Source organism: Lissotriton vulgaris, chromosome 2_1 (genome assembly GCF_964263255.1).
Source record: "Lissotriton vulgaris chromosome 2_1, aLisVul1.2, whole genome shotgun sequence".
Taxonomy (NCBI): domain Eukaryota; kingdom Metazoa; phylum Chordata; class Amphibia; order Caudata; family Salamandridae; genus Lissotriton; species Lissotriton vulgaris.
Genome location: NC_141687.1, coordinates 852,011,848 through 852,038,447, shown reverse-complemented (window position 1 = coordinate 852,038,447; position 26,600 = coordinate 852,011,848). Strand labels below are relative to the sequence as shown.

Here is a 26,600-nt window from a genome sequence, read left to right as displayed (position 1 = left end):
GGGGCCTTGCCCGGTTTGAGCCGGGATATCGCCGTGATCACCTCCTCGACACGGATGTCACGTTCCAGATACTGAGCCTGATCTGACGTTAACGACGGGAGCGGCACCGAGTCCAGATAGTCCACTTCAGCCTGGGCAGAGGGGGCCTCTCCAGTGTAGAGGTCAGCGTAAAAGCTACGAAAGACGTCTGCTATTTGCTCATCAGCGGTGACCAAACCTCCGGTCGAGTCAACCAGTTCCTTCACTCGGTGCTGTTGGTGCTGCACCCTGAGTTTGTTGGCCAAGAGCCGTCCGCACCGATCCCCCCCCGTGTAGTACTTGTGCTTCAGGCGAAGCATCGCATACTCCGCCCGGTCCATGTCCAGGGCGGCCAAAAGTTTTCTGGCTGCCTTCAACTGCCTCCAAACCCTGGGGGCCCCTGTCCTATGATGAACCTGTTCCAGCTCCTTCACCTGCCGGGTAAGCTCGTCCCTTTTGAGCTGTCGATCCTTATTCTCAGCCGAGGAGATAGCTATAAATTCGCCCCGGAGCACGGCCTTCAGGGCTGCCCACTGTGTCGCGCGAGAGGTGTCCTCGTTATCGTTCACACTCTGGAAATTCAAAATGGCCGCGCGGATCTGGTCCACTGTCGACCGCTTATGCAAAAGCGTGTCTCGGAGCCGCCAGACCCCTCTCGGCCGAACCATCGGCGGCAGAGTGAAAGCACCCTCCACCGGTGCGTGGTCGGAAAGAGAGAGGACCCCCATATCTGCGCTCGAAGCCAAAGGGAGCATTGGACCCGACACGAGTAGATGGTCCAGTCGCGCATAGGACCTGTGAGCATGTGAAAAGTAGGAGTATGCGCGGGTGGTAGGGTGAAGGTGGCGCCACATGTCATGCAAGTCCAGCTCCTCAAGTCGAGTGCGAATCGAGCTCGAAAGCTCACCCAACTGGTGGCGCCGCTGCACAGACCTGTCCATTGCCGCGTCGTAAACTAGGTTCAAATCACCCCCCAATACTATGTGCCTATCAGAGGTGGACGCCACGTCATCTAGTGCCCTGTGCAAGAATTGGTCCTGGCGGTCATTGGGGCTGTAGAGAGTGCCAACAGTCAGTACTAAACCCCCCACCTTGATCCTATATGCCAGAAGTCTCCCCTTCTGTTCCGCTATTTTGTGCAATACCTCTCCCCTGAACCCCCTAGAGAACAGGATCGCCACCCCTGCCGTTTTAGAAGTGCTAGAGGAGAATAGCTGCGTGGGGAACTTGGGGGTACGCATCCTAGAGCAGTCCTTAGCCAGCAAATGGGTCTCCTGCAGCAGGCAGACATCCGCCTGGGAGTTCTCTAACAAAGATAACACAGCTCGCCTTTTAACCGGGTTATTCAGCCCTTTCACATTTAAAGTAATCACTTTAAGAGCCATCAAGGAGGGGGATCACTGGAGCACACATCAAGAAGCAAAGCCCAGCGGGCAAACATGGAAGGCGCCACACGAGGCCTCAGCACAGAGCATCTACGAACATCCCCATCGCACAGTACAGTCCCCGAACCCCAATACCCCGCAACTGGAAAAGCCCCCCCTCCCCCCGGGACCCCACACGTCCAGATCCATACCACTCCCAACAACAAACCCCCCCGCTAGTCCCCAAATGCAAAACATCCCCCCGCCGGTCCCATTCCCGTACCCCACTTCTCAAACTTTGCAGAAAAGACATTGTCCCAGTCCGGTCCTTATCGGACAAGGCCGTGGTAAATCAGTCTAGTGGACGTCCAGCCACCACCTCCAGCACTCGCCATTCCTCCCCGCCCTCCCCCCGAATCCCCGCACCTGCAAGAAGAAAAAGCTAGAGCAGACTCCCCCCGGAGTAAGTTCAGGCCGTCAGGGCCACTTCACCATTCGCCGCCACTCTGGAGGCCTCCTGGATGGCGGCCGCCATGTCCGCCCGGATCGTGGGCGAGCCCGGTCGCTCCGACGGCGGAGAGCTCCTCTCTCCCACCTGCTGCCATCCGTCACGAGTGCTTCGTCTACGACGCGGTGCCGGGGTGTCCGTATCAGATGCAGTGAGGCCCAACACCGCGCAGACATCCTGGAGGGACCGGAGCTGGTGCAAAGTACCGTTCCATCGAAAAATCAATCGGAAAGGATGCCCCCAAGAGTACTGTGTCCCTTGCTCCCGGAGGTAGTCGGTAGCGATCTTGAACGATTTCCTCTTTTGCAGCATGACCGTAGACAGGTCCTGATACAGGGCCACCGGGTGGTCTCGGAAGCGGAAAGGCTGCTGGCCACGGCTTCTCTGAGGATCCGCTCCTTGAGGGGGAAGTCCGGGAGGAAGGCCAGAATGTCCGGGGCAGGCGCCGTGGCTCTGCGGGGGCGACCCACCCGATGTGCCCGATCTATACGGATCCGAAAGTCTTCCGACTCCCCCAGAATTGCACGAAAGAGGGCCACCAGGTATGCAGTCACGTCTTCACCCTCCTCACCGGACGGCACGCCACGGACCCTGATGTTATTCCGCCTGGATCGGTTTTCGAGGTCCTCGGCGTGGGCTTGCAATTCAATCTGTTGTTCCCGCAGCCGCAGGACCTCCTGCTGCAAATGGGTGATCTCTTCGTCTCTAGAGTGGCCTGCTTCCTCCACGGTGTTGACACGCTCCCCCAGGGAGTCCATCTCTCTCCGTACTTCACGGACCTCCCCGGCCACTTCACGCTTCAGCGTTTGAAAGTCCTCCCGCAGGGAACTGAAGAGCGACTCGAGAAATGATCTTGTCACCGGGGGTTCTCCGCCATCTGCACCCTTTGGCCGGGGCCGGGGAGGTCGAGGTGGGCTGAGTGCCCCCGCTACGCGGGGCGCCGCGCCCCAGCATGTCCGGCAAGGTCCGGTCACCCCTTCTCTGTCCTCTAGCGTTCGACATTTCAGCTGTGTAGGGGACGCCGAGGTTTTCCGTCCGGCACAGAGGGCAACCGTGCCGTCGCAGCTATACACCAGACGGGGGCAGCGCCACACCAAGAGCACTAGGAAGGCCGAGCCGCCAGGCCGGGGTGCACAAAATGGCCGCCCTGTAATAGCAATAGGCCAACGCCCAAGATGGAAGGCCTATCCTCCGCTCGGGTCTGGTAGCGAGAAATCCAGCCGGGAGGCAGGCTCAAGAGGCGATGGTCGCCGGTATCAGCAATCCCGGGGAAAGATCCGCTCCAGGAGCACAATGCCACTACTCCATCACCAACGACCGGCCGGAGCGACCTCTCAGGACGAGCCTCTTCAAACCACGGACCAGCGTAGCAGTTCGATGCCGGCTCTGCCTCCGCCTATCCCCTCCGCTCAACTCCGCTCCCTGCATCTGCCGCTGGCTGGCTCCGCTTCGCTCGCGAAGTCACCGCCGGCTCCCACTTCGACAGCACAGGCACTGCAGCGGGCCTCTCATAGGCGGCAGAGCGCTCCGTCAGGTTCCGAAGCCCGGAAGTCTCGCGGCTCCCGGCTCACCCACAGGCCGCTCAGCGGGCTCCGACCAAGGCTAATTCGGGCAGGATCTCACCCCCAACGGGGCAAACAAGGCTCAACAACCGGTCCACACCTCCACCGGGGGCTCCAGGCTCAGTTACCGCGTGATCCGGGGGGAATCAGCAGTTACGAGCGGCGCAGGATTTCAGGGGTCCGGGAGCTCTCGGCGAGTGCGACCTCTCAGCCCGCCATTTTGGCCACGCCCTCATCCCATCTTGGCCACGCCGTCATCTCTGTCATCTTTTAAATGCACACAGTTGTCCTTATTATTTTCAGACTAATTTGTAACAGACAAGCACACTTTATGGTCACCGAGGCTAAGTTATACTAGATTTTTATATGGTATTGATTGAGCATGCAGAGATCATCAAAGCGGTTGTACGACTAAATATCGACCCCCAGAACATTGTGGCACAAGAATATGAGGGACAGAGTATAGAGGGACAAAATCTCGAAAGGTAGGCGCATATAGAGAAGTGTATAGATTTACTATTTCTAATTCCACATCTATGTACTTGAAGGCCATGGTACATATATGTGGAGTGGGGTATAGAAAGTCTAGACATACTTACCTGTCAATATTTTATTTTCGATATTTTGTCCTCAATATTGTGTCCCAATGTTAGAGCACATGTATTAATAACGATTTATGTTCACTATTGTGTTTTTAAGTTAGAATAAGTAAGCCATACAACTCATTTACTGGGTCTTGGGCTGTTTGAACTGACAACTGAGAAATGTAGCTTTTAAAAGTTGCACAGGGTGCATGGTTTCTAACTCTCATTCTGTGATATGCCTTTTTCTTAAAGTAGTTGAAATAAGCTCTATTTAGTGGTGTTGAGCTGAGATGAAATAAAATTCTGTCATTTCTTAGGAGGAAGCTGCTTTCTAACTACTTACTTCTGTAACAAGTCAAGGACTTTTCTCTGTTCCTGTGAAGGATTCTGAAGCATCCATATTGAATGAGTGCAAAGCTTTGGTGTCATCTTCTTGTTTGTAGGTAAAAGGGATTCATAGGCCTAATTACGAGTGGCTCGATAAATTCCGTGCTGTGTGTAAACCCCGGTTTACACATGAGACGGAGTTATACGTTTTTTTTTTTTTTAACACATCCGGTGAATAATGGATTTGTTAAATAACCCAACATTCGATCAAATTTGGCAGGTCAAACTTGCCGAAATTTAACAGGGGAAAACATAGGGTATGCAGCACCCGCCACAATGTAAAAATACATGTTGTGCTTTTTGTATGTACAAGGTGACAAGCACCGTGCTGTTCCTGTCACCTTGTACATGCAAATGCAGGGGGGCAGCATAGGTACCCCCCACTTGCAGCACCCCAACTCCCTACCCCAGGGGCCCAGAACGGGCCCCAAAGGCATTCTCTGCCTGCCTTTTGCGGCTGGATGGCTGCCGAAAAAGACAGGCATTGCCCCATTGTAACCCGTCCCGCAAGGCAGGCGTAAAAGGACTGCCTTGCGGGACCGCGGTACCATTCCCATTCCCACCGCCATCCTAATTTGGCGGTGGGAATATTCAGGTTGATGGTGGGTGGTCGGCCATTGCTGGGCCGGCTGTCCTCACCGCCGGGCCGGCGGTGGCGGACCGCCCGCCATTGTAATCGGCCCAATATTCTTTATTCCTGTGAAACTTTAGAATCCTACTTTTTGATATGTGTGTCAGACTTGTCCTGGCTTTTATCAGTGTCAGGCTTCATGTCTGTCCTCTTGTTGTTCTTATACTTAGATAATTTACAAATATTTCCTTGTTTTCATACCAAGCAGTCTCTATGACAGTTTGCTCACTCACTCTATACTTAAGATATTTTATGAATAATTGAATTGCCTCATTAACTAATCGTTTTTGCCTTCTGTACTGATTCTTAGTTTTAAATAAACCGTCATGGTTTGAACTTTAAATCTTGTCCTGTGTGGGTTTTCTGGTGTGGATTTTCATATATTTGCCGAGGGCCCTCATCCTTTGGTTCTTACACACCCCTGATCTGTCCCATTGGTCCTTTATTTAGTGTAATGCACCAACACCATTGGTATTCCGGTGTCGATATTCAGGGTGCACAGCAGCCCAAAGGTGGGAATGCTGTAACCTCAGTATTCCTTGGAAACACTTATCAACATGGTCTGCATTCTATTCCAATCTGTGCTGCTTTGGACTTCACAGAGTGAATGCTCTATCTTCTATCACAATGCAAAGTTACGCAAGGGTTTAGTACCTGCAAGCAGTAGACTAGGGGAAAAGAACTGTAAAAATAGGCAGCAGAGTACCCATCACCTTCAAAATGTTAGAATGATTGCTGCGTCTATGGGTCAAAATAGTTTAAACCTATTGCACCCCTTGAGCCTGCCAATAAAACATCGTATCATGTCATTGTTTTCATTAAAAAACTTGTGTGCACATCGTTAGAGGCAGGAGCAACTTGCATGACATGAAACAGAAATAACACATGGCACCCAATACCCAGTCTACTGAGCTAACTTGTTGCTTTATATCAGATGGCTGTTAAACCCTGATACCACCCATGCAAGACATTAGGCTTCCCATCACACTTTACCAATTGGAAAACCCGATAATTCTCTATTCTCAAAAACATGGTACACAGAATCAAAATGAGCTTCTGAGGGAAGCTCCTGGCAAGAGCTACAAAGCTTTTGGGATTACTTTACAAGAGAAAACTTTTTACAGGGACACATACTGGAGGAGACTAGGGGAATCTCTGTAAGAGGCCAAATGGAGATCAAACCCCTGTGAAACATCTCCAGGGATGCAACATCAAGTCACCCTCGCACCCGCTAGGAAGGGGTGGGACTTCGAGTGCTTTGCAGCTAGCACTTCATGGCCTTGTGTGTGCTACAGACAAGCATACCTTTTGACTGTGCCATGAAAGCTGCATTGCTCCTAAAACTAAAAAGCTAATTTCCTGAGGTGGAAGAGGGCCATTTGTAGAGCATGCACCTGATGGCTCGCTTCACATGTGAGAAGACGGAAGCTACAATACGCTGCTTCCTTCAACTCTCTTGCAGAGTTATAGGCTAGAGTTGGCCCCGAAAAAGGAACAGCTGATATGGACTGCCATGAGCCCTCTTCACACCTACCAGACCCCCAAATCCTTTGTGCCCTTACAACTAAAAGTTAAAAATGCAGGCAGCCGATAAGTTCCGTGCCTGTAGTTATGAAGAAACCAAAACCTACAATTTTCAACATGGCTGAATGAGGTGTCCATATTGACTCTAAACCCAGGTCTGTGGACAGTTCTAGTTACTCCTGCAGACAAGACTGCAAGAAGGTTAGCTCGGTGAAGCAGAAGCAGGCGCTGTTGGAAAGTTACCATGTCAGTTTAGAGAGAAATGCATCTCTCTAGCAGGAACCCTCACAGAGCACTCAGGTTTCCTAAATCCATGAGTTGCTCATGCAGTTCATATTTGTACTTTGCATTCTGGGACTTGCAGTCCTGATCTTATAATGGGATGAACAGGACTACAAATCAGTGAATGTAAAGAAAATACTGGACTTGATGAGTTCCTCACACGTTGCCCTGGGACTCTTGAGAGCTTTGTCTCTCATTTACATTCTCAAATGGCGGGGTTCTGGAAGTCTTAAAATATTCAGTTTGCAAATTGCCATCCAGGGCAGGCTAGAAAGCAAAACATTTATCTTTGAGGCAACGTTTACATCGTAGGCATAATTAAAATACCAGCCAACCACTTATGCAATGGAGTAAAAACCAGTCCTGACACATGCTCCCTGTGCGAGCCCTGGACAGGTGACACAAAACAGCGCAAAAGCCACTTTTGAATATTGAGTTGAACCGTTGCCGTGCGTTGTGAGCTTCCTGGGTTTACGCAACTATGTTGCTGATCGTGGATGTGAGTTCAAGTTTCAGCTGTCCCCTGTGACACTCTGTGTGACCTTGGCTACACTGGCTCTCAGTTTGAAGAACTGTAATTCACAAGCCTTAAGAGGGTTCTGAGCGCTGCATTCGTTGCCATACAAACTGTTTATGTATTCGATTTATTAGCCTGTCTGTACCATTATAAGAAGTTATTCAGTAAAAACAGCAACTGTCCAAGCTGAAATTGTCTATCATTACTACAAAAATGCACCACAAAACAATGAGACAGTGCCATAAATGATCATATACTTTTAATGTCGTCTCTCCGCGAAAAAACCCATAGGTGAGATGTTAATCTGCAGTATGTTAGGTTTACCAGACTGTAGCGCTGTGCCTCGTCGTCATCCTCCGCTATATCATCAGGAAACATGCCAGCATCCACCTGTCGCAGGTACTCTCCTAGTTGGAAAACATTAGGAAAGAATGTGTTAAAGGAACTTGCAGAAGGGACTTGGAAAAGCCTAACCAATCCTTTGGAACACAGTGCTGATGGAACAACTTAACCCATGTCAACTTGTTTAGTAACACAGTGACCACTGCTTTAAAACACTGTGGAGTACGCTTTTGAAAAGACTCATCAAATCGCTGAAGTAGAGTGGGGCATGCGGACGGGGGAGTACAAGAGATACCCAACTGGGTGCTGCTTCAAAAAGATTTGTAGTTCTACGACCTAACACTTGGCTCGCCTTGTCCTCATTATTCTTGCCTGAATCTCAGTCCGACTGAAGCAGTACCCCTGATAGTACATAAACCCAGCACCACATCATTCTGCCAAGCGTTGGAAAGTCCAAGACTACCAAGACTGATACGGCAGATGTATGCATGGACAAGCTTGTGATTCCATAACAAATTGAAGTAATGATGCATATAGTTTTCCAAAACAGCACTCTTGTCACTGTGGTTCAGGTGCAATCTCTTCACGACCCTAGCACCGACTTTAGGTTGTCCGCTACACCCTTGTCCAAGATGCTGTTCATATAGAAGAATCAGGTGCCTCAAAGCTCCTTTATGCAACATTGTTCTTATTTCTGATACTGGGATAGGGTTTCATAGGTATTCTTTGGATATTTGGATATCGCCCTCATAAATCCTGTCTGACATGACATCAGTATGGGTGTGACCTATCGTAGAAATAACTTAAGGTACCTGGACCAGGCACATCACCTGCCTAGACTGGGGATTCTAACTGGAGCAAAGACTAACTGGAACACCTAAGTCTTCAGCGACAACATGTCCCATGGCCAAACCCTCACTCATGCGGAGAAGGGATACCCAGTGGTGGTAGTCTTGAAAATCTGATGTGATTACGATTCTCAGGAACTATGAAGAACACATCTGGTCTAGTTGTTCTAAACATTTATACATGTGGAAGAGAAAAATGTAAAGGCATTGGGCAACTCACTTGCCAGAGGACAGTTTGGTCCAATGTCTAATGGTTCTGAGTCACCATGGGTGACTCATACTAGGAAGACTGAACATAGGCAGAGTCTGCTTCCTGAGTCACCAGTGCACCCTTCCAGCTCTCAAACATCTGAGTCAAGAAGACAGGCCTCTCACACGCAGGTGGAGCTTGTAGTGAGTTGTTTTGACACATTTAGTTGAGCCTCTTGTGTGTGTGTGTGTGTGTGTGGGGGGAGGTAGGGGCCGGGCGCAGGCGCAGAAACTCCCTATTCCATGTCTTGTGCCTGCATAGCCGCCTTCTGTGCCAGTTCTTTGTTTGCCCTGCCCCCGTCTTGCAGCTGGGGCTACTTATGTATACAAATGGCGGAAGGCTCTCTCCTGGTCTCATACTACCTGTTTGTGGGGGAGTTGGTTAGTTTGGAGGAAGAGAATGGGGGACAACCTCGCTGAATTCACCTTCCTGTTTAAAGTAGGAATATATTAAAGCTTTTAATCTATCTTACAAATTGTGACATCAGACAGAAAAATACCCCTATTAGGATCCCCTCATAACAAAATGACTTACTGTTGATATTTGGCAAGCTGGAAAATCTGTCATGGAGACCTAAAAAAACAAGAGATATTTTACTGATAATTCACTAGCAATATTCATCCTACTATGACATGGCCAACCTTAGATGAAATACCTGAATGAGGTTTTCTCATTCACTACTCAAATTTTCAAATGAATTGATTAATCATCCCTAAGAAGGGAAAAGCCTCCGGGATCCGGTCCACTGCCGAGGAATAATAGTGTGATGTGGAATCTAGCATCCTTTCTCCTCTACTACCAGCCTAACTGTTCTGTTCTCTTAATAACATGGAATTATTGCACAGGACCAACATGCATGAGAATTTAAATCACATATTTAGTATGGAAGTGGTTTTATGGCTCTTTAAGCTTTACACGAGGGATCCAAAAAGAACAGGAATCAAGTTTTAAACTGGATTTTCTTGTCCCAGATCCTCCTCGCAGCCAGCCCCTTTAAATGCAAGGGCACAACACCTGTGACACTGCAATCTGATCCCACATAGAAAAACACATTTGGTTGCTCAGCTTTGTGCCACGCATTTGGCGCTGTGGTACAGAATTTGAATCAGACCACATCTCGACCTGTGGCACAGCACGGCTAATCACCAATAGTTGGCACCAACCCATTTTATTAATTCGAGCAAGAGATCTCAGCTACGGCGATGCCATCACCTACCTAATCTATACCTCCTCATTCTGTCCTCCATTTGACCTGCACACACAATCCATTTCAGACTCGAGCATGTTTGCGCTTAAGGTTGTCGCAATGCGCTGGGCTTTCTCTGGCCGTACTCTAATGTGATTGGCTTGCGCTATCTCTGAAGAGTGGCTCTCAGATTGGGGTTTCCCAAACCACTGGATGGTTCTTTATGGCTGGGCTTTCCCCAAGTGAATCTTACAGCGGATAAACCCCACTTATAAATGGGGATCTAAACCTTAAGCGACTTTGTATGTTGTTACATGTCCTCTGCTCGGAATAACAATGAATCAATGAATCAGTCCAGATTTCAGGATGTTCACCTATGCATTTATGCTTGCCTCCACTCCAACAGTTCCAGTCTAGTGTACAAAAGGGACCTCCGCAGTGGTTACCTCCGTGCTGCATGGTATCCGAGCGGTTCTTGTTACCAATAAGAATTGCTCCTGCATACAATACCTCTTTATCATCTAATAAAACTAGTATGAGTGCTCAGCAAATTATAAGTGCTTCTTAGAGTCCTTAATGTCCTAACCTGTCCAGTCAGCGATGTGTGTCGATGGACTTGTGTTTTTAAGTTCATTTCTCCAATGTGTCTCTAGCATGATACGCACACTTGCTGTTGAGAGTTGATAAGCTCCAATATGGTGGAACCCTAGGATCACAAAGAGAAAGAGGAGAAAGGCAACCTCAAAAGGACCAAACAAAAACTACCAGTTCCTGACTCCATGGTGAAAGACAGGTCGTACAGTTTTACCATACTAGAGTCTATCCTAAAGAAACTGAACACTGTCACTGATATTGCCCAAAGAGACAAAACAGACACAGACTTATTACAGGTGGAATCAGAAAGGATCTCAAAGACTCAAACATCATAATTATAAATGAGGAATGTAGGATCAGTGCAGTTGAGGACCATAACTGCATAAATGCAACAGCTGATGAAATCCAAATCCTTAATTGCTTCCCTTTATTATGACATTACAGATCCGGGAGATCGGAGTAAGAGGAGCAACCTTAGAATTTTGGGTCTCCCAGAAGATGTCTAGGAGGAGGGTCATTGACAATCACTTTTCTAGAAAATGTCCGAACTACTTGAGGGATGGTCCCCTAAATATCTATCATGGTGGGGGAGAGCTGAGACCCTCAAAATGATGGTGACTCCGCTGATCAACTATCTAGCAAGTATGCTCCAGATGACCTTCTCAGAGGAATTCTTACACAAGGTGGAAAAACTATTCGATACATTTTTGTGGCAAGGGAAGAAGCCCAGGATATCAATGAAAAAGCTACAGCTAGCTAAAAATAAAGGCGGCCTGGGTCTCCCCAATTTTAGAAACTACCAAACAGCCTTCCTGTGTAAGCAACGGGCGCAGTGGTTGACCGAAGATCCAGCGTATGTCCCGCTGTGGCTAGATATAGAGAGATCCCTCATTGGTAACGTCCCTCTCCCTGCGCTACTTACAATGGATTTAACACACCTTCCCCATTCAAAATATATCCTATTAAACACAAGACGTGCACTTTTAAGATTGAACCAATCCCACAAAAATGGCATCAAAATTAAAAATACCACTTTGGTGGCCTTATGGCATAATCCTGCCCTTAAAATTAACAGAGAACCTCTCCACTGGGAATGTTGGTCAGCAAAAGGTATTCATTTAGTGAGAGACCTATATGATGGGTTACACCCCCTTCCGTTCTCCTCGATCCAGGCAGCACACTGTCTCACACCGATGAACTTTTACGACTTCCTCAAACTAAAGGCACTCTTGTCCACTCGCTCTCTCAAACCTTCCGAACCATGGCTCAAAACCCAACTGCCACGTATTGGAGCAGCTGGTCATTTTGTATCAAGGGTATATAAACTTCTCCTCCCTTCACCAGGGAAAACTCAAAGACGTAGTAAGACACGATTGGGAAGCTGAACCCAACTTAACAGGGATTTCTTTTGACTAGGACAGAATCCATACGACAGCCCTTGTAAACAAAATCTCCCCCATATTATCACAAACTAAATATATGCTAATTAACAGGGTGTATTGGACACCACACAGACTTCTTAAACTTCAACTAAGAGACAGCCCCAAATGTTGGAATTGCAACTCTGATGCAGGAGACCTAACCCATATGCTTTTTAGCTGCCCCTCTCTAGGGAACTATTGGGGAATAATTTTTGATTGTATAGAACCTATTTTTAAAATCAAGCCTGTAAGGGAATTTGCTTATGTCTTACTGGGTGTCCTGGATCCAAGGCTGGCAAACGACAATGACCGCCAATTACTAGACTTGCTGCTCACTTTGGCGTCTAAGGTAATTTTGTGTAAGTGGAAGAGCGCTTCCGAGGTGTCCTTTAAGATGTGGCAAGAATGGGTGTCCTCCATTAGAGGAGCGGACAATCCAGCTCTGCATTCCTCCCCTTGGCGTTCCACACATAAGAAGCTTTGGAAATCCCTTGATGCTTCTTCCTTCTCATTTGACCCCCCCTAAAAAAGGCACTCTACAGTATAGATGTCACTATATATGTAACAATACTAGTTACGAGTATCAGTTGGGGGTATTATGGTGATACTTATGCCTAACGGCACTCATCCGATTTGTGGACTAATTGGTTGGATTTGTGTGAGACTGTAACCCTGGGCTCTAGAAGATCTCATGTGTGCATACCACTTTGTACCCATGCAACAATTGTGTATTGAACATCACCCTTGGACTTTGACGTGCATCCTATTTTGTATTTTATGTTGTATTCCATTCATTACTTATTGTATTTCATTACTTATTTTGCATTATGTCTATTTTATGTACCGATGTATGTATTCTTTATTATTCTTTAGTGTTTCTTCTTCTTTATTTGTTTTCCTAATAAAAATTATTTGAAATTAAAAAAAAACTTATGCTACCATGCTCGCACCACAGTTTAAACTCTTGCATGAAAAAGCGTTATCGTCTTTCACTCTTTCGGATTCAAAGTGAGAGGCCCTACTCGTTTCCCTCCATTAACCTGACAGAGATCAGACGGAGCAGGGGTCTTACAGACCGCTTGCATTACTTAACACAGACTACAAAATCCTGGCCAAGATCTTGGCGGCAGGTCTGCCCCCTCTAGTGTCGACTCTGGTACATCTGGATCAAAGCAGATTTGTGCCTGCACGTAATACCACCTTAACTATACAGCGTTATTTCTGAATTCAGGAATGTGCACCTCAATCCTGGACTCGAGCCGGATGCCTGGTGTTGGATCTCGAGAAGGCTTTCGAATAGATGGAATGTTTATTCCTATTTACAACACTTCACCAATATGGTTTTGGGGCATGCTTCATGCAACTAGTAAGACTTTTATACACACAGCCCCTCATTAGGGTAAGAACTGGCAAGTTAATATCCCAATCAATACTGATTGGTCGTGGCACCTGACAAGGATGCCCCCTTTTGCCCCTGCTATTTTCGCTGTCGATGAACTGCGGAACTATATCGGAGTGGTACAAATTGGGGTATACGGCTGGGAGATGGCCTTCACATAGTATCTCTATATGCAGATGATCTATTACTGTACCTAAGGGATGTACACACTGTGCCATGCACAATCGCTGAAATACTGCATAATTTTTTTAAGTTATCGGGACTCCTGGTGAACTTGAGGAAGTCCAGTCTATTTCCCTTTACTTCAGATATCCCGAATCCAGGTCTAGTCTTCAATGGAGTAGAGGTACCTTGGCAACGAACTTTGTTCCGCTACCTGGACATCCACATATATCACTCAACAAACAATATACTTGAAGGCAATCTCATGCTGGCAATATCCTCCATTCGGTCTCAAATGAGATTCTGGAAGACGTTACTGATATCGGTAATGGGCGGATCACCTTATTAAAGAAAGTGGTCCTACCTAGGCTACAATACTGTTTTTCAAATTTGCCCACTTATGTCCCAGCCAAAATTTTCTGTGATTTTGAACAAACAATATGCAACTTTATTTGGAACAATGGACGTTGCAGGGTAGCCGTGAGAAAATTATATGCACCTATGGAGCAAGGAAGGTTGGCAGCACCAAATATGGAATTGTACTGTCTGGGAGCTCAACTACAGTGGGTGGCCAAATGGCTGTCGAGCCTACAACTGTCCAATTCAGCCACTATGCTACCGACCTGGACAATGCCCAATATTCACCATCTATTCCACCCGATTACTAAAACCACTGCACCAAGACCCATGTTATTAGGTCTTGCGTATCGCTGCTATAGACAAAGCCTGCAGCTCACGCAACTGGTGATCCCATATGCGCCTGCGTTGCTCCTGCTAGGCACACCTGGACACATAGCCATGATGACAGGAGCAGAACTCCCAGCTTGGGATGCCGCTTGGCTACATACACTGGGCGACTTCTATGGAGATGGTGTCTTGTTAACCTATGAAGAACTAACAAGCAGCACAGACATACCCCTGGGACAATTATTGCTGCACAACTCGCTGTTGGCTATGCTGTACAAGCATGAGTTGACCTGACAAATGAACCGCATTCCCACTCAGTAGTACAATATTTACCGGTCATGGGGATGGGTAGCCATATAGTGCACTGGTTAACAGCATCATTACTGATGCACACAACACTCCCATTCATGCCCTTCCATGCCAAATGGGAGGAAGTCTGAGGTCATCCCTAGATAGATAGATAGATAGGGAATGGACATCAATATTAGCAGGACCCTATATACATCCCACAGAATGTGACATTTTGATTCATACAGTTTTACATCATGCACAGTGCACACCTAACACTGGCCAAAGTAAACCGATATTTTCATCAGACAGACACAGCTTGCTCTAGGTGCGAGGAGGTCGGAGTGGACATTCTCCACATGCTATGGCAGTGTCCTGCACTACCTGCTCATTGGCAGGATATCACATCTTGCTTATCTACCTGCACAGAATACCCGGAATTACATTCATGGGAGGCGTGCATCTTGGGACTGTTTCCCAGGCCTAAGAAACATAAGGTTACCTCCAGATTCATTGATCTAGGCCTTACTACTGCCAAGTGACTTATTAATCGCAGGTGAAAGAACCCATACCCTCCTTTAAGTAAGGCCTGGAAACAATCATTCCTTGTGTGGGCGCAAGCAGGGAGTGCAGCCCTACACAGGGAGGACACATTATGGCTGCACCAGTACCCAGCGGTGCAGAGCTGGGATGCCATACTTGTGGATTTTCAACGTACAACACAAGCCCCTGAGGAGGGCACACATGCCTGAGGCAGGGGTTACAGTTAAAGGGACACATACAGTGCCTATCAACTATATAAGCACTGGAACTAGTACTAATACGACACAGGCGGAGTGGGGGGAGTGATGGAACTGGGGTCGTCACAGCTGTAGACTCAAACTGAACACATTAGCAACGTTGAAGATGTATTCCTGTTATACATTTCTAAGAATCTAGCAATATGTATTGAACCAAGCTGTTGTCATTGACATCTGTATGACCGGAACGTGAAACGCAGAAATAACTTGAGTACCAAACGGGCAATAGCCTCCAGTGATTCCAGCTCAATGCTGTATATGTCAGTGGTTAATAATCATACAGGAAATATATATGTTTGCATAATGGAATAGATGACTTTTAACTAACTGTATTGTCACGAGAGCTGTCAATATAAGAGATAAACACAAATATGCAATAAATAGATTTAAACAAAACAAAAAATCAATGTTGGTTTAGCATTTTATGCTCAACTCATTTCAACTAAGATCACAATATTGCTGCCAATTTGCAAATTTTGTATTCAATCTTATTACATATTTCTTTCAAGCAATTACAAAAAGTGTATTATTTGCGCTTTCAATACTCAAATGTTTTCCATCACTGCTGTTACACTCATGATACTGTAACTTAATGTGCTATGTTGGTCAGATATGTTAAATATCACGGGCTATCAGTTTGGGAGATGATTCCATTATACCTGTTTCTCTCCCGGTTAGGATATTTAACCTCGACTTTATCTCTATGTGCTCCTTGTCAGCGGCGTGTTGTCCTTCCGTACACTTTCAGATTCTAACTTTCAATGCAGCTCTCACACACTACATTTCATCAATATGACCACTCTGAAAGTGACTGTCTAAACAAAATGGTGTCACCGCTCTGATCTCATTCTGGGTGGTGAAGCTCAAGTCCAGATGGCCTACCCATAAGTTTCTGAAAAAAACTTTTGCTCTCAAACAGATTACACAGCTACTCTTGTTGTCATTCCAAAAGAAGGAAAGGAGAACTCTGTTTCAAAAAACTTCAGCCCAATCTCGCTGATAAAAATGGTTGCAAAAATGTAGCCCAAAATCCTCGCTAAGCGCATCAAAGATTTTATCAATCCGTGCCTCGCAGTCGGGTTTTGTCAAGGGCAGACTTGCCAGTGATACAATTTGCATGTTTTGCTACATTCTAGAAAAAGCCTCCCTTTCCCAGTGTCTTGCAGCAGCTGCTATAGCTTTGGATGCTAGAAAACATTTGACAAAGTCTCATTCCCAAATTAGAAGTGGCAATATGCTGCTATAATCTTGGTGGCGTCTTTATAAAAACTATCTCTACATTGCTCTTAATGCTAACAATGAACACGTCAAGGCTGCCCTTTATCCCACCTTCCGTTCCTCCTAACTATTGACCCTCTGTTTCTCATCTCAAATAACTCTCCTGATATCAAAGGATTTTGGTTCAATAACTCCTGTTTGAAACAGCAGCTCCCATTGATGTTCACAGACGACCGTGGTACAGCTGTTACAGCCATTATTGCTGTTATTCAGACTGTCGCTTCATTTTCAAGCTTGCCACTGAGCAGAGATAAAACTGAAGTTCTCTCCCTTAACCTTCAGTGCCATTGTAATAAATCAGGAATAAAGGCTTATTGTGGCAGCAAGACAAAATAATACTTGGGTGTCTGCTTCAGTTGTGACTTAACTGACTCTTGACACTTAATGAGCAAAAAACAGTAGATTAAATAAAGGAACTTTTACCAGTATGATCACGTAAACACATCTCATGGTGGGGTAGGATGGAAACTTGGAAAAAGAGGGTTTCCCAGATAGTAAACATCCCTTGTGCATGCTTCCCGTACATTTTTCTCATTTATTTGTTCTACTATTGGAACAAATGACCTCCGACTTCTTGTGGAACAAAAAGAAGCCGAGAATATCCTCTAAAAACCTGTGTCTGAATTATAGAGAGGTTGGTTGCAAACTTCCTAACTGGTTTGATTATGAGACACCATTTCGGGTACCTACCTATCCACCTCTTAAAATATACTTGCATGTTTCACTATACTAATTCAACACTAATCCTCTATGGGTCCCGGAATAGCATAAATAAATGCAATTACAATACAATACAATACAATACAATATCTGTTGATTTGCTGGGGATCTTATGAAACACCTGCCTTGGTTTCTAATCAAACAATACCTCTTCTTTCCCTTCTCTACTGCTGCCTCTTTAACCGTGCCCAATCTTAATCTTATTTATTCAAGATGAGTTATTCTCCATACAATTAAAGCCTTAAAATTGGTTGACAAAATCCATGCTGGTAATATTGCTAACTTCAATTATATGATCCTATGGAATAATAGAAGAACAGAGACAACAATCACTACTACCCTTGGTCCTATCTGCGTAGCAAAGGGTATTCATTTAGTTGCTGATCTCTACTCGGACGCTAGTACTTTGACATTTGCTACCTTTCGAGATAAGTTTTCCCTATCCACTGTATATGAAAGCTAACATTTCCAAATTATGTTTCAATGGTTTTCATTGAGATTTTAAAGTAATAAGTGCATAGGTAATACAATCGAGAATAGAATATCCCCAAATGAGACCCCAGATCCCCCCAACTTCAATCCAACCCCCCACACCAGATCTGACACATGGTGAAGTCCAGTAGTCAAAAGCTGCCCTTCTACCACCAAATATGGAAGGCCTGTATTGCAAGCCCTGGGGTGAATTTTGAACTACCCAGGACGGGCATAAGAGGCAGGGACGGACTGGCCATAGCGGGCACCGGGCATTTCCCCGGTGGACCTCCAAGTTTGGGGGCCGGTTTTGGGCCCCTGGAGGCCGGTTTTGTTACAGGGACGTTTTTGCAGCATAGCTGCAATATCGGCCGATGTAACGAGATTGGCAGAAACCGGCCAGGTAAACAATTCGGCCACACCCCAAACCCCTGGTGGGATGGCAAAGCACTTTGCCAGGACCGGTTTTGGGTCCTAGTCCGGCCCTGATAAGAGAGGAGGTGGAGGAGGTGAGCCCCTATTGCGCAGCCACTGAGTCCCAGACTGGTAAAGTGGTTCTGGCAACCAGAGAGGTATACATAAGTCTGCCGCTCAAGGTTTTGTGGACCCACTGGACCTCGCCTAGTGGTATTATCACGAGATTTGTGGGTCTGTCCCATAAGCCATCCATCCATGTATCATAGTTGGGGGGCTAGGCAGTAGCGTAGTAGGTGTAGTACTCATAAGCCTCCCTCCCTAGGGTTTCTGTATAGGACGTGAGAGCCAGGTTGGAGCATTTCCCATCCCAGACATAGGCCATACAGGCTGTTTGGAGGTGACTGATATCCTCCCTGTGGAAATGGCGGGCATCGTTTGGTATAAATACAGAGTGTGCAGAAGGCAACATTGCATCTCATCCATGAGAGTGAGTAGTTAGTTTCTCCAGGCTTACAATGAGGATTTAGCTTCATGCAAGAGGGATTCAAGACTGAGTTTGGCCGAGGCAGAGAGCGATGGTGTCAGGTGGCCACCCAGATAGTTGATGGAACTTAGCGTCCATTTATATGGTGTTGTGCCAGTCAGTGATTCTGTTAGGGAGTTCCTGTCCACCAGTATCAGGCCCTCCACTTTTGTCATGTTACGCCGCAGGCCTGCAACTGCCTGAGAGAGTTCAGGGCTTGAACCAAGCTTTGCAGCTCTGTGAGCTCAGGATGTCATTGGCAAAGACAGGCACCATGAAGGTGTCTCTGCAGAACTAGATGCCATGAATATGTGGGTCATCTCTGATTTTCTGGAGGAGGGGGTTCTAAGAAGAGATTGAACAGGAGATGGAATAGGGACATCCTTGTTGTGTGTCCCTTTGGGTCAGACAGAGGCTGAAGAGTGACCATTGGCCTTGACATTTGGTGTAGGGTTACAGTAAAGTCCTGAAATCCACCCCTCCATCCTAAATCCAGGCCGAAGTGCTTGAGGACCTCGAAAAGCATGCGCCAGTTAGCTCTATCAAATGTGTTCCTGGTTTCCATTTATAGGAGGAACTGCATCTTCGCCCTTTCCTGGCTATATCAGGTGGAAGGCAAGTTTAATTTTATAGCTAGTGGTATGGGTGGGTATGAATCCTCCCTTATCAATGAGGATCAGATCGGGCATCAATTTGTTCGAGGCAGTTGGCCAGGGCTTTTGCAAAAAAATTCAGGACATGATTTAGCAGAGAGAGATCAGCCGGAAGGAGGGACTGAGTTTTGGATCCTTGCCTGGTTTGGCTATCAATGCGATAGATTGGGGTACAAATTAGACCCTCTTCATAAACCTGCCCTGTTCGTGTTTCTTAACCTGAGGATTTTATCGGGCCAAACTTCATCTGAGATCTACAAAACACTGAGGGGCATATTACCAAGGGCCTTTTCGCCGCTTTAGCGGGACTTTTTCCCGGTAAAGCAGCGAAAATTTCATCGCCCAATTCCCAAGCTGTCGCTAACACTAGTTAGCGACAGCTTGTAGGCGATAGCGAGCATGTTGGGGCCCGCTTTGCATGTCAGCAATAATTATCGCTAATGACATGCAAAGTGGGCGTGCCAAAATGTTAGCGACTGAAAACAGTCGCTAACACTGCTATCGTCTATTACCTACAAAGGCGAAGTGATGGAAATATTTGCGCTACTATAGAACAAAATTGTTCCATCGTTATCCAGACCATACTATTCTCATCAGACCTACTTTACCGAGCCCTGGGTAAATTATTCAAATAAAAAAAAATATTCAGACATCTGTTCGTCTCGCAAAGCAGCAGTGGTGATTCTGAACACATGTTTTTGGGCTGCAAGTGGGCGACTCCCTACTGGGACAAGACTTCAACCCAGTACATTTTATCACCAAAATTGCCTTAGATTTCCCCAAGATTATACTGGACCCCCATGCAGATCCTAACTCTCCCCTGCTTTCGGAGCCAGGCTTCGTAACCCAAGACCTTTTACTAATGATCGCAAATATAGTCCTTTTTATTGACTGGAAATCGGGTAATCATATTCCCTACACACTGCACATGATGGACCTGGATTACTTACCTTAGAAGTACCCACAACACCCACATGAAGATTATGGGCAACCCAAAATATCACAGAAAATGTAGAAATCCCTAGATAATTTCATTCGAGACCCGCCCCATACACAAGTTCACCAGAAATAAGTGCTTGCTGTTGTTAGTATATTCTGTGTTTGGCCCACATCGCTGTCTCGTTCTCTTTTTTTTATCCTCTTCATTTAATTTTCTATTCTGCATTTTCCCTTTCATGATCAAGATGTACCTTTTGTTGCTCGTTGAATATGTGTATTGTGTTAAACCTCAAGTACCTGTTCAGGTGTATTTATTGGGTCACACTTATGATCTTTATTACAACTACATTAATGAAATCTTTCTTATCGTCAATCAGACGTATTCTCTATTGTTCATCTGCTTAGGTGATTGCAACAATCTATGAGACAACAGTGTGACTGCTTTACGCTTTTATGCTTTGTAATTCATCGAATATGATTTCTGAGGTTCACTCCTACACTCTGTACCAATCTAGTACCTCTACTGCTTTTAAATTCTGTACGTTTAAACTCAATGAAACGTTTTGGAAAAAAGGTCTAGGCATCCTTAGTATTCAGAAACCCTGGCATTCAGCATTGCTGGCAGAGGTCTCCTCAGAAAAGCTTTGGGCATCAGTACTATCATCTTTACAAACTAAGCACTGTAAAAGGGCATGAAATAATAGTGCCATTAAATCTGCTAAAGTTCAATATGATATTTTATTTCAGCTATACTGTTGCAGGGGTTCTGTTTGTAAACAGAACTATGCCTGGGATCAAAGCGATACCAAAGGGGATGATGGACGGAGCGCTTGAGCAAATCAAACACTCACCCCCAATCAACTGATCTGGGTTTAATCCATCACCATTCTTTAGCTCACTCCAACACCCCAGTTCAGACATGGCCGTATGCAAATCAGTCTGACCCTGTGCCTCATGGGATCAGATCAAAGGGCGTCAGAATGTAGGGACTGAGGGGCATATTATCAAGCAGGGTGATAGGCAATTATCGCCGCTTAGCGGCCGAAAACGGGCGCTAAAGCGGCGATAATTGCCTATCGCCCTATTAGCCCTATTAGCAAGCTGTCGCTAACTGATGTTAGCGACAGCTTTTAGGCGATATCGAGCGGTTTGGGGCCCGCTTTGCATGTCAGCGATGTTTATCGCTAATGACATGCAAAGTGGGCGAACCCAACCAGCTAGCGACTGATAGCAGTCGCTAAAGTCGCTATCGCCTATTAGCAAGGCAGGCGTAGAGATGAAAATATTTGCGCTAAGCGCGAATATCTCCAAATGCTAACACCTGCGCAGACCAGTTCTTAGCCATGTTATCCAATGGGAGGTGGATAACATGGCTAAGAGCATTTTGTCGCTAATGCGTGAATATCGCTTTATTCTCAGCGATATTCACGCATTTCGCCGCTATCGCTGGATATTGTAGCACAATGGAGAAAAACGTTGCTAATAGCATGTTTTCTCCGCTAACATATCCAGCGATAGGCAACGATAAAAAAAATGCGCTAAGCGCATTTTACGATAAATATCGCTATTCCTTGGTAATATGCCCCTTAGTCACCATACCAAATCAGTTTCCATGGGCCCAAATTTGCATGGCTTTGAGCAGCTCCCAAAATCTGGAGCTATGCAACGCCACGTAAATCGCTGAACTGTGTTACTCTGCCCTGGGTAGGCATTCCATGGGCGTTGCGTGGGTGTTCCTATGCAAGTCTCATTGTTTTTTTACGCATTCCCAGATCTATAAGACCTTGTAAACCTTGGAATGCACCAAAAAGCTATCCTCCCCAGGTGAGGCGTAACAAGGAGAAATATCTTTATTTCTCTTTGTTACTCCTTCTTTCTCAGTGTGCTGCGCGGCACACATGGAAGGAGGAAAAAGCCTCTCATGATTATTTTTGTGCAGGACGGTGCCCCTTCCTGATCAAAAACAATCCTGCCTAAAACACAGGCACCTGTGGTGCAAGGAAGCCTGTGTTGGCACTAGGCTGCCAAAACGGCGCTAGCGCAAGGGAAAAGGGCAGGAATGCTCCATATTGGATAAATATGGCGCATTCCTGCTATTTCCCTGTGACCCAGCACTGTGACAGGCTGCGATGCCATGCGCCACGTAATTCATAAATATGTCCCTTGGTTTCTTTTTCTGAAATAGAGCCACAAACAGTACTGGGAACATCCACAAACTGTATTTAGTTATACAATAATAAACACTGGGTGATAAACTAAACACATTTATTGTGTCAAAATTAAGCATGTTGCTTTATCTTATGATAGCTGTCGTTTTTTTTCCACTTTGCATGTCAGCGATATATATCGCTAATGACAATCAAAATAGGCGTTCCTGGCTAACACGTCATGGAAACACTGGCCCCGGAACCGCAAATCGATTAAAAAAGCCGCGCTAACCACGGTTATCGTCTGCTTTTGAATCGATTTAGCTATACTGATAATGGGAGGTGGATTGACTGGTTAGGGCCACGCTACCCAATCAGCAATCTTCTCCATAGCGCTGTGAAATCATCTCTGGATTTCACGCGCTATTTCTGTTTCTCGCCGTCTATCGCTGGAATGACATTGCCTGTCAGCAAAGCGTTGATAATACGCTGCTTACACTGCGATGTAATTCAGCGATAGACGGCGATAAACAGAAACGAGCTAAGTGCTCTTAGCAATGTTTATCGCTATTCTTTTGACCCCCCCCCCCCCCCCCGTTCTTAATCAGGGGTGTGCAGATCTGAGTGAGTCCAAATATTACCTGACGGCCTCCCCATTTTTAGAAACAGATACACCATTTGTTACAGAGGGCATTAGATGACGAGGAGAGACGGCTTATGACAGTGGCCCCGAAATTCACCAAGATCCCTGGCCTTAGTCAGGTACTGTTCATCGAAATCAGAACAGGCGCCTTGATACACTCTCCCCAGAACGGCAAACTGTCTTTAGAGAAGGTGGTCGTGCATCCACCCCCGCCTTGCTCCTACACACGCATTATATTTGCATAATAATCAGTGCCTTTTATCGGAACCTCTCCTCCCGGAGAAACACCTATTCAGAGTTAACTAAAACCTCCATTTTGCAATTCTCTCTGTTTTCATGGCTCCTCGGGCTTTTTGTGAAGATTCATCTCCGTTCACTTTTCACACATCCTTTGAACTCAAGAGCAGGAAGCGGACATGCCATTAAGTATCTCTTTTCTGCTTGCTTTGCCTCTCCACTTGAAGTGCCTCTCGATAAGTGCCTGTCTGTAATATTTGAACATTTTTCTTAAAAAACAAAGCGCAGTTTTAAAAGCTTTCCTTTAGAAAGACAGAATTCTAAAAGCTTTTTGCTTCTTAGAAATGGCTGTAAATCGATCGCGACGCAGATATCAGTTGTTCACATACACACTGAGGACCGTGAATTTAAAAGCAGATATGTTATCATATGCTGCCATCTACTGGAAAAATTGACAACTGCGAGACCCGCGAGAGCTTTGAATATGGAGAGTTCTATAGGAAGCCAATGGGCAAAGCTTCGGCTTGCTGAGTGAACCTGGTTTCTCACCCGTCTGAAGATACTCAGTCACAGATGCACCACGAAAATATGTTCGCCTTACAGTGCATATTTACTTTTTGTATTACTTCCATGCTGTTTCCGTGTCTGCATTTGCTCCAATGTTCACATTGAAGAGGAACAGACAATGCAATATCTACAAAAGTATATTTTATTCACTTTGTTTACTTATTATTTAGGAGCTTTTTAATGTTCTGCATCAAGGGCGCATAAATACCCACATTTTGAGTAAAGTGGGGGGTGGAGGGGGCTTGCTGGTGGATAGGCTAAGATTTTAACAGGTGGGGGCAGTGCCATCTTCAAAGCCAGGTTCACAATTGCGCTTTGGGTCTTCCATCACTGTTAAAGACTGCATTTAAACACTTATTGGGCTGGTATGCCTGACAGGTTGAATATTCTGTGCTCCAGTTTCTCGGACAAGCTCCCTAGAGTCCTCTGCTGGGAGTTCTGACCTGCCAAGTGGTGCCAATGGCAGATCTGGGCCCTTGGAGGTGGCTTCTGCTGCAAGATGAGCTGTAAATGTACACATCACCCTTCAGCGCCATTTTTCCTGCTTCAAGCTTGCTGTGAAAAACCAATGCATCGCTGCGGTGCGGCAGAAAAGATCGATACAGCGCCTGTTTGTGGGCAGAAGAACTGCCACAGCCGAGTCCAGAGCACCGTGTCTTCGACATTCGAGACCCGAGGCAGGCCCTGCTGTGCAGCTGAAGGAAACGATGCATCACCTGTTCATGGCTGGAAGAATCAATGCAGTGCCTGTTTCGCCACTGCTACATCGACTCCAACATGTCCGGATATTCCATGCGTCGCACCTGTGCACTAAATCTACATCGACACTGGGCTTTAGTAAGGAACAGAGGCAGCATGTCCAGAGAAATTACACATCACCTCCCCACTCACTAAGAAACCGATGCATCACATGCTCCCACAGTAAGGAACTAACTCATCACCTCCCCTGAGTAGCAGTAAGGAACCAATACCTCACATCCCCTGGCAGTAAGGAACCACCGCATCTCCTTCCCGGCATGGAAGGAACTGACACTTCATGCTACTTTCTGATGCCTCCCCTCCTCAGCGACTGTTTTCGTCATTTGATTTAGATGCATCTCAGGTACTTTGTGCTAAAAGTGGCGCATCCATAGTTTTATGTGGACTGAACTGTTTTTAACCTTTTAAAACTGATATCTTTGCTCAAGTATGTTGGATGATTGTCTTTTTGGTCCTGTTTGGTTTAGGTACAATGTGTTACTTTTCTAAACTCATGAAGTGTCCATTTGTAGTGTTTTCACTGTGTTACTGTGTGTTTATATGCAAATACTTTACACGTTGCATCTGACATAGGCCTAACTGCTCGTGCCAAGCTACCAACTGGGGGAGCAGGGGTTATCTTAGCTGCGCAATCTCCTTACCCTGACCAGAAGGAAGGGTCCCTACATGGACAGATTCAAAACCTCTGACAACTCGATACATCCATTTGTAACATATATAATTTCCTCACTCCCTCTTTCCCTCTACTTCACCTCTCAACCCCACAGTGTATGACCCCTTTACCATATACCAAATGATAATTCCTCCTCAACCCCTCATTCTTCTCTAAGACCCTTTTCTGTCCCTCATTGTACATCCCTAATGGCTTCCCTTCTCTTCAAACATCCCCCTTAGTCATTCTCTTCCATATTCTTCTCCTCTTATACCTTCCCCCTAATCTTACACAATTCGAGTCACCTTTATCCTTAACCCTTACACTTCCCACATCCATCTTACCTCAGCCCCTTCACTCTCTTCTTCCTGCACCCTTCTCTTGTTAGCACTTACACATTATTCCATTCAGCTTCCCTCTGGCCAACTACACTTCCTGACCTCCTAAAAATGTATCTCCTAATAGCCTACATTCTTTCTTCACAAAGAATCAAGATATTGTATCCCAGCTGTTGTGGATCATTTTCAATTTATTTATTCAAATTTTATTGGAAGATCAGATATTTCAAGTGAGCTGAAAGTGTGTTCTGCATCCAATATGCCCCACAAAGTAAGAAATGTGGCCAACCTAACTGAAGGAGGGGCAGGTTGCTAGATGGGCTCCATGTCTGCTGCCGGCTCATTGTTCATGTTTGCACCATGGCACACCTTTAAACAGGTCTGCCAGGCACAAACAGTAACAGTGTGCCCGATTACAATGAATGCGCTGCCATCAGGGCAGCCACAAACTCGGAGCAGCCATGGGGGCAGTGCATTCAGAGAAATATGGAGAGGCTGCTTTAATCTGCTGCTATTTATTTCACTGTTCAGTCGACACACACCTGCACTTAAGTGAGGGGGCAGAGATTCCCCTGCAGGTGCCAAAGGGATCCTTACACCCCTTGAGAGGGCTGCTCTCACGGGTTCACTAACAGTGCCCTACCTTTTTTTGTGGCACACTGTCACAGTGTGCCTCGTAAGGTCAAGGTTGCCTCTGGGCCTTTGACGGTAATACTGGGCTGGCACAAAATGATTCCCTCGGATGTATGACGTTACCACGCATACTTTAACAACGCATACCATTAAAACGCAATTTTTACAACGCAGGAACCTTTACAACGAATGCGTTTACAACGCATGACATTACATCGCAGATGCTATTACAACGCATGCCATTACAACGTAAGTATAGGTAAGTATAT

The 26,600-nt window shown here is 46.1% G+C and overlaps 1 protein-coding gene across 5 annotated transcripts in view; it reads right to left on the bottom strand.

Annotated features, from left to right (window-relative positions):
- The window catches only part of MLPH (melanophilin), a 398,235-nt gene that overhangs the window by 141,903 nt on the left and 229,732 nt on the right, over positions 1-26,600 (bottom strand). For all 5 annotated transcript variants that reach the window (XR_015308428.1, XR_015308425.1, XR_015308426.1 and 2 more), the window contains exons 5-6: positions 9,352-9,390; positions 7,702-7,784 (exon numbers count right to left, since the gene is read on the bottom strand). Coding sequence is in view for 1 of the 5 variants with exons in the window: in XM_086956304.1 (XP_086812430.1) it covers positions 7,702-7,784; positions 9,352-9,390 (122 nt within the window). In the remaining 4 variants the exon portion in view is untranslated. The remainder of the gene's footprint in view (positions 1-7,701; positions 7,785-9,351; positions 9,391-26,600) is intronic.